Source organism: Apaloderma vittatum, unplaced genomic scaffold (assembly GCF_000703405.1).
Source record: "Apaloderma vittatum isolate BGI_N311 unplaced genomic scaffold, ASM70340v1 scaffold3403, whole genome shotgun sequence".
Classification (NCBI taxonomy): domain Eukaryota; kingdom Metazoa; phylum Chordata; class Aves; order Trogoniformes; family Trogonidae; genus Apaloderma; species Apaloderma vittatum.
This window is the reverse complement of record NW_009709623.1, coordinates 1-18978: the sequence shown is the minus strand read 5'-3', so window position 1 is coordinate 18978 and position 18978 is coordinate 1. Positions and strand designations below refer to the sequence as shown.

Below are 18978 nucleotides of genomic sequence, written 5' to 3'. Positions count from 1 at the left end.
AGATAAAGACTGTTACGAACTTTTATCCATCAGCTTTCTTTTAAAGCAGGTGAATTAAAATATGTAGAACCGATGGTTTATTTGGGTCTGGATCCGACTGCAGCTGGATTTTCCACATGGTGCTTCTACATAAGAAACTTAGTTAGGCTACAGAGTCTTTTTTTTTTTTTCAGAAAAGCAGTCTATACTGAACGAGTTCTTCCCCCACTGAGCTTCCAAGTTTCAATTAACATCATCTCCAGAGTGGAATGCAGAGAAACAAAAGCTGGTTATCAGTCATATATGTCATGCTGTTGCAAAATCAACAGCAACAAACCACAAAATTAAAAATCCAAACACCATATTACTTGTACCAAGAGCACAAACTGGAAAATGCACTACATTCATGCATTCAGCATCCACAGAGCTTCAGCTGGATTGTGGTGCCAGGAACAGGTTTCAGGAAAGATATGGATGGAACAGAGAGGCCAGGGACAGAGAATGCAAGATGTAGAGAACAACCCGTGAAGGGTCCTGGAAACAGGCTAAACAAGCATAAATGAGGAGTGATGTAGGGATAGCTGATCCGGTCTTGCGGCAAGCTGATAGACAAGTGCTTTCCTGAAGAGCCTTCCTTCTATTCTGCTTTTAGTGACTCTAGCACGTGAGTATTACTGTTGTCTGCACTTTCTGAGATGGGCATATTGCCATGAGATGCCAGGATAGTCCTTAGAGCTCCATCTGTCACCTAACTTTGTTACCTGGGCTATAGCAGGACTGACTCTTGACCTTGCTGAAAGCACATACCTAGATACAGATCCATTTATTGTCTTGTAGGCAATTAGACATTTCTGAAACAGCTGGCCTCCATAAGCAGGAAACAATGAGGATAGAACTGGGATGACTAAGCACTTACTAGAGGAAAAGGTTTTCCTGAAATTTTGTTGTGCTACCATATATGTAAGTGATAGCAGCTCTGACTCATTAGGGCAATTGCCATTTCGCAATAGTCTCAGCCTCAGTCTTTATATTTGTTCTGTGTAACACCATTATTAGAACAGACGAGTTCCACCATATTAGGCCAAATGATAAAATAAACATAGAATTGTGACCGTGGATTTAGTGGATTTAGTTCTGCAGCATTTGAAGACATAAGGGCTTCTTAAGAAATTGTGCTCCTCTGAGCCTCCTGAGCACGTGGTGAAAGACAGGAGTTCCCATAACCACTGTTAAGATAACAGTTGAGAAGAGGCCTCCCAGGGTATGCTCATTTAAGTAAGAGGAGCGTCTATTTGTGGTAACAATTGAGATACCTGCAAGAGCTGCACTTTAGCACACAGTTAAAAGCAGAGTGGACCTTCAAGAGATAAAAGGCTCTGCACTCCTGCCAAAAACTGGGGAAAAGCAGGGAAAATCCCTTGAATGCAATAGTGAAAGCTAGTGAAAGGGTGGTAATCTTGTGGTTATTAAAGATTACTATGTTCTTGATTTAGATCAAAAGATATATTTATTTTGTGAGCTGGTAGAGTGTTTCCCTACTGTCAGCTTTTCCCAGGCCTGCTTATTTTCAGAGACATAACACAGTAATAAGAAGCACAGCAAGAATAACATGTAAAAGAAAATAATCTGCAAAACATCTTAATGTTTGAATGGTTATGAAGTCATGCTTTCTACCTGGCAAGAATTCTACAGTAGCTATTACAGAGTATTTCTGACACAGTTGGCAGTGCTGGTCTGAGTTGCACCAAATCTCCCCGAAACTGCAGGATATAACAACTTGCCTTTAATCTAAGTAACAGTTATACTTGATAGGACTGGCTGCTACACCTTAGCACACACAAGCCCATGATACCAAAACCAAGATATGTGCAAAATGTGTTGATGGTGAATTCAGCAGAAACCTCAGTCACAAAGCTTAGAAGACATTTCTGGTTTGAACCCCAACTACACAACAAGAGGAGCTGTGAGAGGGCAGAGCCCTGCTATTTTCTAGTGATTACCTTTGATTTTTGTGCTATTAAAATTTTAGTGCAATGAACAGAGTTGCCACAGTAAACATCCAAGCTCATCATTTGTACCTTTCCAGATGAACTGCTCACAACATTAGGTAGGATCTTAGAACGAGCAGCAAATGTACTATGTGCTGAAAGTCGTTATAAAACAAGGGCTGTGCTAACAAGCTGCCCTGGTCATAGTGTAAATCAAGCTGTCCTTACTATGCTCCAGCTGAAACGTTACTATTATAGTAGGTACTTGACCTACAACAAGCAAGAGCACAAAAAACTTTCTAAGCAACTTCTTATACAAATGCTAACAATGCTATTTATCCCTACTTTTGTTCCATAACATTTGTTTGCTGAGTTTAAGGGGCCAAAATCTCTGCAAGGACACTCACACACGATATTTCAACTTTGCTTACAAAAGTGAGCTGTAGATGCTTTTTTTCAAGTGATATTTGTTCCCTGTGAACTATACTGGAAGATCATCCTTAAAAAAAATCTTTCTTTTGTTGCATAAAGTCTTACCGTTGCAGAGTGTAGCTCATAGTTTGCTAGAGAAGCCCTGGTTTAGTCTGTGGGGCTGGGTGTCTTAGTGTCATTATGAAAAGCGATCGACTCTGGCTATGGCTCATAAGCCATCTGGTTTCTGTATATGAGAAAGGAATACAGGAAATGCCTGCTTGATAGTGTTGCTGTCACAGTTACAGCAATGGATTAAAATAGAACTCTGATAAGTGGCTAGTACATATACACACATGCTCACATGCACACAAACACACATATGCACATACATACGCTGGGCATAGGGCTGTCAGGGTGGGTTCCTACTTGCGTACACTCCAAAGGGGCCGCAGCATTTGGTAAGATTGCTCTGTAACACCAGGTGCCCATGGATCCTAGGCCAGTGCAGAGGCTGTTCCAGTTCACTACTTAAAGATGATGCCAGCCCTAGCTCCGTGGTGCCAGCCATCTCAGGTAGTTTCTTCCTCCTCCTCCCCACTTATAAGATCTGATACAAGTTGTTCCTGTTAGGAGAGAAGTAAGCCTGAGCTGTTTGTACATTGCTCATGCAGGAAGGTGAGACGCTGAAGGAAAGCTGAGGGCAGCTAGGCTTTTTTCTTTGGCACCACGAACAAGAGAGGTTGTTGTTCAGCCATAGGAAAGTACTGAATTAGCCTATCCAAGGTCACTCATATGGGCAAAACTACGTGATTTTAGGCAGTAGAAGTTCATTTCAGTCAGGAGAATTTCATCTGCATTAAGCTAAGGCCTGTTTCCTCTCAGCAGAGAATGCTAAATCTTAATGAAGTCTTCTAAAACTCGGGAGCTGTGCCTCATTTGTGGCACAGGAAAAGCTGGCACCAGCCTGTTAATGGGGGCAGCCTTGCATATGCTGGAGGAAGCCCAGGCTTTGCCTGGCCCAAGGACCCTCAGGCCAGGCAGGGGCCAGAGACTGGGCAAGCTCCAGAGCCCCAGAAATATGTGAGGTACAGGCTTGCTTGCTGCACAACCCAGAACTTGTACGCTGCTGCGTGAGAGAGCCTCGGCTGTAGCAGAGAGCTTCTGCCATGAGGATGGAGGAAGATGGAGCCTCCCTACATGCTGCATGCCTCTCCTCCTCCTCCTTCGTTTGAGTGTGCTTGATTTGGGCAGGTGGGCAACTGAAGAGCTGGGAGGGCCTGGACAGCTGAGCCACAACTGCAGAAGCGTCCACTGCAACCCCAGCTTCTCTAAGGGAACTGGAGACTGCTTGTCCCCAGCTTGAACTTTTTTTGTGAAAATCATAATTGAAGAAAATTTAAAATCCCATTTAGGTATCAGTATCCTGCCACTACAGGTACCACTCTCCCTCAAACACCTGGCTAAGCATGCAAACATTTAAAAGATGATACTGGTCATATATTTGTAGAGTTTCACATGTATTCATAAAAGAACTGTAGCCCTCATCTCTGGACGATACTTCAACAGACCTCAGTTTATTCTCAGTGTCAAAAAATAGCACAGAGTGGAGAAGTGGCTTCTTCTTGATGCTGCTCTTCGCTCGGTTTGGTTTGCATCTGCTGGTCCGGAAGGAGGGGGATGAGGAAAAAAAAAAACACGTGTCTTGTTTCATTAGTGTACCAAAAGGAGATGCTGTTATCAAGCAAAATAAAATATTTTGTTCAATATAGCAATAGTTCTTGATGACTGATTTTCAAGTTTGGAAATATTTTTACTGCTTTAACAGAACATGCCAGTAGTTGTACAGAATGTGCTGCAGTGATGATAATAGTTTAGAAACTAAGATAAGAAAATACAAAACTGGAAAGATACCCAGAATTACTGTAAATACTCAAAACAATCTTTTTTACTTCCCACCACGTTATCAGTTGGCCTGATGAAAGATAATATACCTTTAAACAAGCCTGTTTATTAAAGTCTTTACATTTTAAATGCAACTTCAAAAGAGTTTTCAGTAATAAAAATAAGTATATCTGCTGTATAAAAGCTTAGAAATATTTTAACTGTTCAATGAAAATTTGTCCATATAGCTTGCAGCATTTACAGATGTTTCATCTAGTGAGTGAAGTGCAGTAAGTCCTTCCTTTCAATTTTTTTTTCTAAACGTAATATGCAAATTAAAAAAAGAAAAAACTGTTAAAGCAAAGTAAGAAGTTTAAGCTGAATTTCAGAGCTTCTATAAGTATAATTTTCAGTGGTAGGAGTCATCTTTTCTTGGTCACCCCTAGTTTGTGTTTGATAGAAAGCAGAAATCTTCAGCATACTTTCCATTTCCTTGGATGCTAAAGCTATGATAAGTAACTACTCTTTGCTGGGTAAAATCGCATGTACCTCTTAAGGGTCAGCAAAGATAGAGACAAAAAAAAGGGTCAAAATAAACAGAAATAAGTTGTACAAGTGGCACTGGTATACAGGTTTATTCCTTATGTGACCTATAGGAAAAGCATGCAAAAAAAATATGAATGCAATTATTCTGGAGGACACAGATTTATTAAGTGCTTGCACAGCAAGATAAAACAATGTAAAAGTTAGGGCAGCAAAGTTTTCTTCTTCCCTCTTTCTGTTCTTTCCCATCTGGGACTGAGCTATCAATACTATGTGCATTAGGCAGCTGTAAAGCTTTATCTGCATACATGCTGTGGAATTATTCTGGTTATACTTGCTGACCTGATTTTTGAACTTAACAAATTCCTCGCATTTTGTGGTTTCTAGAAAACGTCAGATATGAGTGTTAACACTTTACAAATCTACAAGTTTGCGGCAGGCGAGAACACATCTTTTTCTATTAGCCTTTGCAACAATATTGATGAGGAGTGAAAGACTGGAATATGCAGTAAAAATTGTTCATTGTGAAAGAGCCAAGAGGAAAATCACAGGAGTGACCATATAAAAAGGGACACATTTAAATCACTGCATTAAGTTGTAATGAGTGAAGACAAACTAGGTGACAGTAAAACCCATGCGATTTGAAAGTGATCCCGAAGGCACCTTGCTGTATAAAGGGTGAGATATGTGGGATATGATATTGAACAAGAACACTCAGTGTTTAGAGAGGTTTCAGTAAACAGGATATTACAGTAGGAGGTGGCAGTGACAAAACGCACCCCCTGGAGTTCGATGTCTGTTTCTCTGGGAAAGGAAACAGACTCCCACAGAGTGTATTGGGCAGCACCGTTTCCTGGCAGTGGTACCACTGTCCTCTGTACCACCATATCCCTTTCTATCAAGTTCACAGAACTTAAAGGAGTGTCCACAGTGTAAACTGAGTAAGTGGACTTCAGTGTATGGCTGAAATTTGAAAGGTTTGGTTTTCAGATCCCGACCTGATTCCTGTATCATGGCTGATGGTGATTTCTCTTTTCTATTTATAAAACAAAAAGTTGAATTACTTAAACATATATCGGGGCGGGGGGGGGGGGGGGGGGGGAAATGTGGAAAAAGAACACAGTAAGGAGCCAACACTGGTAAAACATTTATAGATAACCTGGCTCTGAAAGTCTATTCAGGTTTCTGAGGGAAGTAGCAGAGTCCCGCCTGCCACCTCTAGCTGTGTCAAAGGGAGAAACATGGCAATCCAGCATGATCAGGCTGAGAGCCCTGTGGGAGGATAAGCTGTCCAGAGCATGTGGCACTCCCTTCACCATTGCCTAGGCACATGCTGACCCATCCATGAGGATGACAAACATATGGGAGAACTTCCCAAGGATTACTCTCTCTAGCATGTGTGCCACAAAAAAACCACCAAAGACCTAATAGGAAACCCCAAACTGACCAAACTGATCAAACAAAGGCAAGGATGGTGACTTTGCCAGGCTCACTACAGTATTAAACTGAATTTGACTCAAAGTCATTAATTTTTATTTTGGTGAGGGAACAGCAAGACAGGCTGTAGGTTGATTTTACAGCTCTGACCTTGGCGGGTTACACTGATGTGTGCAAAGAATTTGAGCTTAGTGTCGCGCTTTAGAGTCAGGCCTTGCTTTTGAATAGAGAGGCCCGTTTGCGGTACTTAAAAGTGCCACTGTTATGAAGATGGTAGCATGAAGATAAGAAAAATTATTTCCCCAGACTTTGCTGAAGCCTTTTAGGGCTTCTGTTTAAAATATAGTCACCCACTTTTCCAACACCATTCCAACACTTTTTTGCCTTTCCAAATCCATGTTTGTTTAGAGGGCTAATCAGTATTTTGCAGTTCAGTATGACTTTCAGATGTGGTTTCTAATGGTCTCCTCAACAAGTCAAATTACAGCCATACCTAGTTATTCTAATGCTCTCTAGTGTTGACTTGGATTATAGCATGTTATTTGTTCCGTTTCTCCAGCTGCATTAGCTATCACTAAACCGTTTACTGATATTTGCATATCACGTAACCAAAATGTAAAAATGCATTCTATATTTGCAAAATGCAAAATGCCATGAAAAAGCACTTATATGGGTAATGAATTTTAAATGTGTGAGAGGCCTTACTCTGATCAGAGTAAAAAAAACTGATCAGAACAAAAAAGATGAGAATGATAATAAAAAAGGCCTTACCCGGGAAGTTACTTACTTGCTGCACCTGGCACATCAGGCCATTCTCTTTCTTCTTCCAGCTCTTGGAGAGCTCTGGTGTAAAGCAATAGCTTGTAATCTATTAGCCAGCCCACACACTCTTTTTCCATTTCTGGATCCTGTCTCAGGTAGGGAGAGATCCAGTGGCCTGATCCAGTTTGCTTGATGCAAAACAAAATGAACACACACTTTGTGGCCATACTTGTGTTTCTGGCTAGGATTCAACTAAACAGGGCAACAGAGCATGCTTTGTGTACAGTCAAAGTTATAAGGCAGATGCATGCTTGGCATTAACTAATGAAATACTTCTAGTGTGTATGCACCAACCCCAGCAAAATCCTTGCCATGCTAAATTAAGCAAACCTTCCTCAGTGAAATAAGTCATACCAATGACAGCTGCTATAGGAGGTGTTCTGCCACAAGAAACCGTGCTGATTGCAAATCTTGCCCTTGCCAATATTGCCACAACATGAAGCTGGGATATCTAGAACATTAGCAATCTTTCTTATGCATGGTTAGTGCCTGACATTTCCTCATCTCAGGATGTTCTTGGCACAGATTAGCTTGATTCATACACAAAATTATGCAGCTTAACCCCAACATTATAGTGGAAAAAAGTAGGCAGGAGAAAGCATGGGTTAAACAGCACTGGGTTTCATTTCTTTTGGTCAGGTTTTCAGTTGTTCCCCTTCCTCCTGAGACAAGCTGATGGTTAGTTCTTCCTGTTTACTTGAGCATGTCTGTCTAAAGTGTGGTACTTTTCTGGTTCGGTTTCCTAAAAAGACTACCACATTGTGCTTTGCTCCATGGCCATGCTCAGCAGTTATGACCTGTGTTTCAAAGGCTGCTTGTGCTTGAGGTTGGCTCCATAAACTGCTTCTGCTTGAGCAGGTCCTGCCCTTCTTCTTGACATCAAAAACAACAGCAAAAGCACACTGAGAGCTGTAGCATGTTCCAACTAACCAGTTGCACAGATACCCAAATTTAGTAAGAATTCAGCTGCCATTGCCTTGGTATGAAACTCCTCCAGTCACGTAGCAGTTTGCTTATTTTTGCAATCCAATCAGGCTGAAGTCTCAACAAAATACTAACAGCAGAGGTGTGACTCTAGCTGTGGCAGCTTAAAAGAAGGAATAACTGTTAATGCTTCCTTTGCTATGAAAAGGTGATATTTGCTGTATGCTTTAGCAAGTGTTATGCTGTGTGGCAATTGTTAGTCACTTCTGCTTATGGAACTGCAACATGCATCCGCAGGCTAGCAAAAAGCTTGCTAGAAGCACTTGCAGAGCCTCTGTATGAGTAGAGTTCCTATGCATGTATCATAGAATAGTTTGGCCTGAAAGAGGCACTTAAAGTTCAGCTGGTCCAATCCCCCTGCGATAAGCAGGGACACCTTTCACTAGGTCAGGTTGCTCAAAGTCTCATACAACGTGGTCTTTAACACCTCCTGTGATGAGGTTACTACCACCTGTCGGGGCAACCTGTTCCAGTGTTTCAGCACCTTCATTGTAAAAAACTTCTTCCTTTTATCTGGTCTAAACCAGTCCTCTTTCAGTTCAAAATAATTAACGCATTGTCCTGTCACTGCAGTCTCTCGTAAAAAGTGTCCCTCTGTCTTTGTTACAAGAACAACCCCAACTCTCTCACCCTGTCCTCATACAAGAGGAATTCCACCTCTCTGATCATTTTTGTGGCCCTTCTCTGGACTCATGCTAACAGGTCATGTCTTTCCTGTAATGAAGACTTCAGAGAAGACTCACCAGAGCAGAAGGGCAAAATCAACTCCTTTGACCTGCTGGCCACGTTGCTTTTGATGCAGCCTAGGAATCTGTTCACTTTCTGGGTTGCGAGCACAGATTGCTGGCTCATGTCAAGCTTTTATCCACCATTACCTCAAGCCCTTCCTGACAGGGCTTCTCTCAATCCCTTCATCCTCCAGTCTGTATTGATACTGGGGGTTGCCCCGACCCAGGTGCAGGACCTTGCATCTGGCCTTGTTGAACCTCATGACGTTCTCCTGGGCCCACTCCTCAAGTGTGTCAAGCGTCCTGTTTTCAAACATGCTTAGGCAACATAAAAATACTTTCCAAAGGCAACTTCAGCACTTTAGCTAGTTACCAAGAAGTGGGGAAGTCTACTTAGTTTGTGAGTCATTATTTAAAGGTTCTGTGCTGTAACTCCCTTCCTATTTTTCCTTTTTTCCTTTTGTTTGCGTGCAAGCCAGAATCATCAACAAACTCAACTCCAGCAGTTTTGTGTGGCTGAGCAGGGATACTTGTTTACAAACATGCGTAACATCTTCTCTAGTCATTCTTGCTCAGGATCTTTGTTGATGCTCTTACCCATGAGGATAAACAGATGCATTAACCCCACTCATTTTTTTACCCTACAAGGCAGGAGGAAGTTGCTCATTTGCAAATGTTCTGAAGCACACAGAGGTTACAAAGTGAAAGCACCCAACCACAGAGCAAAATTAAGTAAATAATCGCCATGATTGCCAAGCTGTTGTCCACATATGGCCTTCCCTTCCAGCATGTACTGCCCCTTACAAAGCAGACTAGATGGTCTGTTTTGGCTAGGTAAAAATAAACTGCTATCATAAAAAAATATCATGAAGTAGGAGCTATATAATAGTTCTAAAACAGCAATCCCCCAGCCTGCAACTATAAGAAACACAGAGATATTTCTCTTTCCTGCTAGCGAGTGGATGTTCGTAGTTTTAAGATGCATTTGGATTTTGCTGAAAACTGAAACCACTGCTAATATGCCATTAAACAAAATAAAAATGTGACTGAATATGTCTCGGAAACATTTGTGGAGTTTTAGCCTGAGAAATTACATATACATGTATTTTTAGCATTCATGTATGAAGAAAGTGGAAAATACCTCAGAACAAAAATCTAGAGCAACCATGGTAATGTAATACTTAAATATGGTTAAGTCTGTTAAGGAACACAAACTGAGAAAAGATCATGGTTAGAAAAGTTTCCCACTGTCACACTGTATACAGAAAGGTTATGTTTCTTATCACTTGTGCTGGACTGAAGACAGCTTTTAACCATTGCTGTACTTTGTGACAGATTCCTATGGCAAATCCTGCAACAACCAAATTCTTACTTCATTTGATTTCCATTTTCATATATGGTCCTACTACCTACATTTTCACTTCTAAAACTGAATTTCTGTTCTTTGGCTTTAGTGTCCGTTGTAGCACAAGAATGCTAAGCAAAATGAAGTTAGCCATCGGGCTCTACTCAACAGCAATTTTACTACTGGACACAATGTAAAATATGAGAAACATCCGGGCTTAGTAAGGATAAAGGATATTTCCAGGTCCTAAACATGTGCATGATGATTAATCATGTGCACAAAGGCACAGGTTTGCGAACGGCATAACAAGATGATGAATACAGCTTTTCCAGTAAATCTTCTGGAATGCCATTCAGCATTGATTTGTTGTGAAACAGATTTTCATAAATGTTTTGTAAAATGAACTGTGAAAAATACCACATTCCTAACCAAGACACCTAGCATACCCTAGTGGTAGGCATGCCAGAACAAAAGTGAGTTCTAGCTGATGAGAATTATCTCTCCTGACACATTGCACTAATCAGTACCTGTTTTTCAGTTCACATTCCTAAAACCATGCAGACTGCTTTGAAGTGGAATATACATACAAAAAATGTAAAATAAACGGTTTCAGTGTCCCAGGTGCAAAATAATGCTAAAACAATGAAGTTTACAGTTAATTCCAGAAATAGTGACAAATTAAAAAAAAAAGCCTGGAAAGATTTTCACTTTCTTCAGGAAGTACTGGATAGATCGAGTGTTTCCCTAAGTAAGAATGTAATCAACTTGGTAGTGCAAAATCCTGTAATTTCATAAAACTCCTGAAATAAACTGAACTCATAATGCAGTCTTTGCCTGAAAAAAAAAAGTTTATTTGAAAAACACTCAGCAGCTATTATTAAGAAATTACTTATCCCCTTTACATGGACCTATTTACATATACTATATATATATACATATACAGAGTTATAATTTGTGCATTACTATAATAAATCCATAGAACTATGTATTGTACAACAACCTGGTTTACGGTTTTGCATTTCTTGTATATAATACAGTCTTTTTTAGTCTGGAGTTGTATAAAATCTCAGCACGTGTAAGACATTACGTGTAAGATGATGTGGCTGCCCCCTCCCTGGAGGTGTTCAAGGCCAGGCTGGACAGAGCCTTGAGTAGCCTGACCTAGTTGAGAGGCGTCCCTGCTCATGACAAGGAGGTTGGATTAGATGATCTCTAAGGTCCCTTTCAGCCTAGGCCATTCTATGATTCTATGATTACCTCAATGCACTGCTAGTAATTTCCTGTAGATGCTGTTATTCATGTTAGTAGAGCATGTAGCCCTTCTACTAGTGCTAGACATCAACTGGCCACTGCTACTACAGTTGGGATCCAAAGTCTTTTTACAATTGAAGAGACTAAAAAGTTGTCTCTGATACTGAGAAGAGGCAAAGTAGTAAATAAAGGGGTCAATGCAACAGCTAATGCTGCTGATACAAACACAAAGTAGATAGGCAAAGTAGAGATACTCTAAGCTGTTGTCATAGGAAAAATGGATATAGTGAATTAACAGGAGGGCATTTGTTGGTCCAAAGCAAAGAACAAATACAGAAAAAACAGCCACACACAAGAGCAAGGCACGTGTCTTCTTATTTTGTTTCGCAACAATTGTAGAAGAACTAAGACATCGAATGATACACACATAACAGACAGTAGAAATTAAAAATGGCACTACAAAAAACACAGAAGAGAAGATGGAGAAGAAGTGGAGGTAATAGCCATGAAGTTCAGATTCATTTAACACATCATGGCAAGTGGTTATATTTAACTTGGGTATTTCCATTGTTTGCTCTCTGATGAGAAAAGGTACAACCCCAGTTATTGCTACAAGCCATATGCTGAAACAAACCAGTGAGGCACGTGTTAATGTACGCCATCCAAGAGACTGCATGGGATACACCACTGCTAAGAAGCGATCGAAGCTTATGCTTGTCATAAGCATTATTGAACAGTACATGTTACAGTAGAAGGCAGCAGTGATGAAACGGCACATATGAGATCCAAAAACCCAGTCATTTCCAGAAAAGTGATAAGCAATCTTGAAAGGAAGCACACTGACAAATAGGACATCTGCCAGAGCCAAATTCAGCATGTACACTACTGCTGGCTTTTCAATTTTCACTTTTTTCAGAAATATGAGTATTGCTGTAATGTTCAGAGGGAGACTCAGCACAAGCACTAAGGTGTAAACTGAAGGAACAAAACGCGTCAGCCATGGACTCGTGAGGTATGTTGCTGTTTGCACTGACACTGTTCCATGTAGGAATATGGTCTGATTGGTGGCTCCTGATCCAACTTCTGAGTCATTTTCAGTATCATCTTCCACAGGTATAAGGTCATCATGGTGACTTAAAACAGAGAATGCAAAAGTTCTGAGCCATGGTGTGCTGCCATTATGTGGAGAGTCTGAAAAATAAGAAAGTACTAAGATCAGTAAGCAAATATTTACATGCTATGTAGGTATGTGAAAACATCTTTCAAAAAGAGAAACTAAGATCATATTAGCAACACAAAATAATAGTGATTCAAAGCGCAGAGTGCTCACAGATGTTAGTCCATGCCTTCTTATATTAGCTCCTGTTACAAGTTTGCATAAGATATCCTTCTTCAACTCCTATCTCTTGGTTGGGAAGCTTTTTATGGAAGCGAATCTGCCTGTGCTTAAGGATCCAAATTCATCTATGCTCTCTTTAACACAAATACTCTCTTTAACACAAATACAAGAGTAAATTTTCCACCCTTGAACTGTCTTTGCCAGACCCTTCATACACTTTGTAAGAAAGCAGGTACTGGATAAATACTAGTATTCATAACTCAGAATTCCAGCTAGAAGTACTAGCCACAAAAATAATAAGAAGTTAAAGTGCAATTAAAAGACCAAGTTACTGAAATATTTCTGTGTGCTCTGGAGACATCTTACTCAACCCCACAGCCTCCATCAAAACAGATGGCAGAAGTCTACATGCAGTTTTCCAGGCAGACATGGATCAACCTTTTGATTGTATCAGATAGGTAGCCACAGATTGCACTGAAACACTTCCCCAGTGCTACTTATCCTACCCTACAGCATCCATCTTAGAGGAGAGCATATGTCCAGTGTGCCCTGAGGACACTTCTGAAACCTGCTCCGAGTGTTCCCTTCGCAGCAGGATCTGCTGGTGGCTCTGATTGAGAAGAGTCTCAGGACAGGATCACTGCTTTTTGAATGTTTAGCATTATAAAGTGTTGAATGTATAGTATGGGTTTATTTATGTTAAAATAAACAAACAGCAAAAGAATCAAAAAAGCTACTTCAGACATTATTTCAGGAAAGTTCAGGGACTTAATTTGGAAGACTATAATTTTCAGCTTCAGCTTAATCTAGTTAGGCATAGGATAATTCAAACATATTACAGGCAGACAGAAGTGAGAGAGCACTGCTTAAGTAATCACTCATCTGCTTAGCTGTGCAACTGATCCTTTGTTTAGACAACTAAAATAGAAATGAAGGTGTGTTAGCTTAGATTAGTGAGCTTAAAATTCGTAGGCATGATTTACCGGTCTAAGACACTACTCGTTAGAAGCAATTGCATGTTCTACAGTAATTCAAACCATTTTTATTATGCAGATGAAAACAAAAGCATCTGAAGGAAGCAGATGGCAAAGACAAGAGTGACTGCAGCTTTAAGCAAGCAGTAACCTCCCTTTGTGTGCAGGCCATGCAAGAAGGGCCGCGGACAGCTTGATTTTGGTGAAGTTCAGATTTGAATGTGGGAGTTGTGGTAGGTAAATTTGGGGATATTTTAAAGTTGCTGTGCTGTATGTATCAGGCTCTGTCACAGCAGCATTCATGGGGCAGACAGAACAAAAGAGGTGAAGTGTTTGAGATAATGGTTTTCAGATCCAAAGTGACTAGATTTTAACCTCTGCAGGCTAGAAAAAAAAGATTCTGGATGAGAATTTCAGCCTAAAATCTTGTTGCATAGAGTGCAGTAGGAACAATTTAGGATTTTTACTGAAACACAAATGCACAGAAGTATGTAAGATTCAGTGTTTCCACAGGGGGACACTAAACCAATTTATACAAGGGTCTATTCTGCTATCTATATGAGCATAACCACGAAAAGCAAGACTATAGATTGTTAATCTTTGATCTTCAGAAGTTTAGTCCAAGCACGCCAGCTGAGTCAAAGATGACTCAAGGTGTCAGTTCCTGTTCAGCAGTTCAGGTGCCACTCCGGTTACATTTAACACCTAACTTCAGCCTGTGGCTGACATCACATAATTGTTTTCAAGTACTTAATGATCATTGCAATATAAATCTGTTGCAACTGACACCATTGGTATTCATCTCTTTTGGGAGAACTGCAGTTGTAATTATACTTAAATGAAAAAAACTCAACTTCTCATGCCCAGAGGCTTGTATCCACAGTAAAAACACCATTAAGAGTGATAAAAGATCTTGAACAGGTATGTACTAGTATCTCCAGTACATACAAGTTTTATGTATTCAGGACTTTGAATGCTGTGAAAATATGTTTCTTCTACTAATATTCCAAACCAGAAAATTTCTGAAACATAAAACAGTGATAATCTTAGTCCTCAAAGGTCTACGTAGATGTCCTTCTTGCTTTCTACACTGCTGAAGAACAGTGTGGAGAACCAAATGAAGAGGTGACATGGTTTCATGAGAGGACGGCAGCTTTTCTGGGAACACAGGTATAAATGGACTTGAGGCCAGGGAGAGTAAGCCCAGATCACCTCTGCATGATGTGGTAACTAGTATCCCTGAACACATCCTAGTATCCCTGAACTTTGACAGGCTTTGCTTGCACTGAATCAACTGACACACCTGTGCTGCAGTGCCTCACTTTCTGAGGGTGAGCAAGCAAACCAGTCAAAGTCACTGGCCCTTAATGATTGAGGTTGTCACTTAATGTGGAAACCCGTCCTGGTAACCTGACCCACTTCTTGTCAGTGACTCCTAACTTAGAACAGTATGAAAATATGCTAAAGGAAAAAGCTGGTTTTATGTCCTGAATTCTTGAAGCTAACTTATTTACAACTATTTTAGATGAAAGGATTTAGAGGCTGCATTGTATCATTATCAAACTTTTCTAATAGAATCCTATTAAAATAATTCAGAACAAAAACATAATTTCAGTTTATTTAAAATTCTCTGGAATAATGCTTCAACTTGCTAAAAACTATGTGTGCTTTGTATAAGCAAAGACTGTCTAAGTTCAGAGTGGAACTCAAGCTAGATGCTGTGCTGTGTCTTGCTATGTCTTCCCATGCTGTGTCTTGTCTCGGTCCATGTCTCCACCTTAGATGACATGAAGTACTACTTCAAAGTCAGCTCTATGGAAAAATGCAATGAGACCTCCAACTTGCTATTTCTTTGGCACTTGATAATATAGACTGAAAATTTAGACTTTCTTGATCTTCTGTAGGCTTTTTAATTTGAAAGATTCATAGCTGCATATCAGTTCTTTTCCTCTGCAAAGCTGTTTGTATGTTTGTATGACACAGCATCGATGTATTATTAGAAAAAACAGTAGTGTACTTTACCCTTTCTAAAGCAGGAAGTAAGACAGTTACTGCCCTGAGGTTCTGGATTCTTTTTGTGTCAGTGCTTATTTTAAAAAGCCAATGACCAGAGATTTACACACAAAAGGGAAGAGCATGAAATGATGTTATATTATTTCAAAAGATCTTAATGAACCTTGACAATAAACATAAATGTCAGTAATGGGAAACAGGCATTACCTGTAAGCTGGGATAGTACAAGACAGCCAATACAGTAGCTGTACAGCATCTGTTACATGTTCATTTCTAGCTGTTTTAAAGCTATAGATACCATTTGTGTAAAATGTATTTCACTGCAGCTTAACTAAGAAAATCTGTTAGGTAAACAGAGGTAAACTTGTATAATGATCATAAATGTTCTAACAGTCATCCAATTTTTGCTAAGCTGCCATCCAATCCTTTTGGAAGATGTCAAACCTGGTGGATTACTATTTTTATCACTAATGGTATTCTCATTGCTGATGTGACAGAGTTAACAAGCTGTATCAAAGTACTTGTAAAATATAAATAGGTATGAAAGAACATGACTAAGAAACTAAGAACAAATAAAGAAAGGGATAAAGCACTGAGATTATATCCTCACGGTGTGCAGTCATGATACTGAACAATACACAGTCTTTGCTTTCAGTAAGGAAAAGGTAAAAATTACGCAGAATTAGTATGATACTTAAATTACCTGAAGTTTTCTTTTACTGCCTGTGGTCTTTGTACTGATTGTCCAACAAGGACATAAAAAAATGATTGAGAAATTGGAAGTTTGGGATTGTTTAACAATCTGTACTGTGTTGTTTTTCCATCAAGTACCACATACTTTGGTCTCACGATCAACTTACTCTGAAAGGCATTTCTTTTTTTTTTTTTTTTAGAAAGAGCTATTTTGTAATTTCCTTTCACATCTACTTTCACATGCAAGAGGCTGCTGCACATACTGTTCCATGAAAGCAGAGACCAAAAAAACACATAATGGCTTCAACTGATCTTAAAAAGCACTCTTGGGCCCCAGAAGGAAACTTCAAAGTATTTCTGTATACCCATATATCTAGACAGTGTTACAAACTGTTAATGTTCATGTTGTAAGTCATATTTTTGTGAGATGGAAAACTAAGGAATTGGCTCCTACTTAAGCTGCTGGACAACAATTAATAGTGATTTGTGGGAATCACTGATGATAGCTGCACCCATACCACTAGCTTGTAACAAAAAGTCTGTTTTCCTGTCTCCCCTGTGTATACTCCACAGTGATAAGAACCTAAAGTCTACATTACTCTGTGTCCCATATACTAGATACGGGCAGAATGTGAAGCGCATGCCAGACAGTTATAAACCAGGTAAGAGACACTCTTGTAGGACAGATGACAATTATTTGCTTTTGTAACAATAAACACTGCATTGTTTTTAAAAAAATCTTCTTTAGCCCACATCTCCATTTATACAGAATTTATTACTTTATTACATGAGTGATGTACTAATAACCTCAATACATTTACCCAAAGTACTGTTTTCTTACAAGCAGATATCTGCTCCTTTTTGCTTTCCTCTCTCCATCTCTGTCACCACAGGTGCTGGCTTCAAGCAATGATAGTATCTCTCTCTAACTGGCTATTAGTGTCCCAATGCAGTAAAGTCAATCTCTTGCTTTTTGACCTGCCCACAGGACCTGCACAGGTCAGTAACTGTGCATATTGAAGGACCAAGGGAAAAGCTGCAGGTGTAAGGGTAGAGCAGACCTGGGGATACAGATGGTGCATGGGCAATGGGAATTACACTCCTTGTGGCTGAAAAAGGTTAGGTTATCCAGAACAGTGGGGAAAATAATGTTATTACACTGGGAGCAAGCACAAGGAGAGCAAAAGATGTTCAGATGGTCAGGATTTATTTGTTCTACTGCACATGAAGAAACTTGTTTTGAATTGTTCTTTTCCTAGTGATGTAACACTGTAACTATTTCAATCACTATTTCATAAGGAAGCAGCAAAATAAATAAAATAAGTACTGTAAATCAGGGTGCTCTTTAATGAAGACTGCAATTGCAAAGGGCAGGAAAACAAGTTTGAATGCTTCCGTAAACTGGAAACAGTAGCACTCAACAGTACAATCTTTTTTTCTAGCATTAACATGTATAGTTTTTTATAGGTCCTCCCTCCCTTTTTTCTTTAAATGACATTTTCCTTATACTTGCAATATGAACATCATTGTGATCTCTTCATTCTCACATTTCCTTGTGCCAGAAAGTTGTTTGAGCAAAATTATTTGCCCTCTCTGTCTCTTCCCTCAGAACATAATTACAAACACTAGCTCTTGTCCCCTTCAGCCTTTGTTTTAGTAATAAAAGTATGCTATGCTCTGAAATTTCTCTTTAGCTGTTCTCTGCCCTTTTTTTTGGTATGTAGAACCTGACCCGCTTATTCCCTGCAGGCATCTCATGAGGCTAAGTTATTTGTTCAAGCAGCACTACGATCACTGTGTGATTGAAAGAAACGTTCAACTGAATTTTACAGAAAAGAAATGTTGCAAATCTCTAAATGCATAATCTTCCCTTTTGTACTGTTGTACCTCTACCACAAACTGGGAGGTTACATGCATGGATGTCTTTTTCTTACCTTCCTTTCCTCAGCACCCGCTTTCTCAGACAAGCTCTGAGCTAGACGGATCCATGGTCTCAGCAGTGCCAGCATGATGTTGCTGTTATTGCTGTTTCGAATCGAACAGCCATAAAGGTCATCTGCTTGGGGTGCATATTCTGAACTATCTTGCGCTGGCAGTAGGTATTCTGAACTGTGTGCTACCTGCAAATTTAGCTGGCATTCTGTCTTCTGAAGTTTTTAACGAAAAGCAGTGCCAGTCTTCTAAGGAAGGCCACCAGCACGTTTTGCCAGACTGGCTGCCTCTCTCCATCACAATTTGCTATTGCCCAGCCGCCTCCTTCGCCATGAGACTACTGTAAACCGTTCTTCACCGCTAACAACTTTATCAGTGGCACCGTGTCCTCTCAGGTCTGTGCATTTCAGCTCTATGACACTTCCTCCACTCATAGAGTAAGTCCTCAAAAAGTATCTGCCTGACGTTGGATTAACCCAGGTTAATTCCGCGTCGTAGCCGGTTCTCTTGCCGTTGCCATGAGAACGAACCCAGCGCAGCGTTCCACAGCGCCCACGAAAACTCGGTACTGGAAACATCAAAGCGGGAGACCCTCGACCTGACTGCGATGCTGCGCAAGGACGCGTGTTTTGTTTGTCCTCCTCTGCCCGAGCAA

General features: G+C 40.1%; 1 protein-coding gene across 1 annotated transcript; it reads right to left on the bottom strand.

Moving 5' to 3' along the window:
* Window positions 1–11379: 11379 nt before the first annotated feature.
* On the bottom strand, window positions 11380–18891 carry F2R (coagulation factor II (thrombin) receptor; the record flags this gene model as incomplete). The annotated part of the gene is made up of 2 exons (XM_009866986.1): window positions 11380–12563; window positions 18682–18891. Coding segments are annotated over 2 exons (1394 nt in total), but the record flags the coding sequence as incomplete, so codon positions are not given.
* Between the last annotated feature and the right edge of the window lie 87 nt (window positions 18892–18978).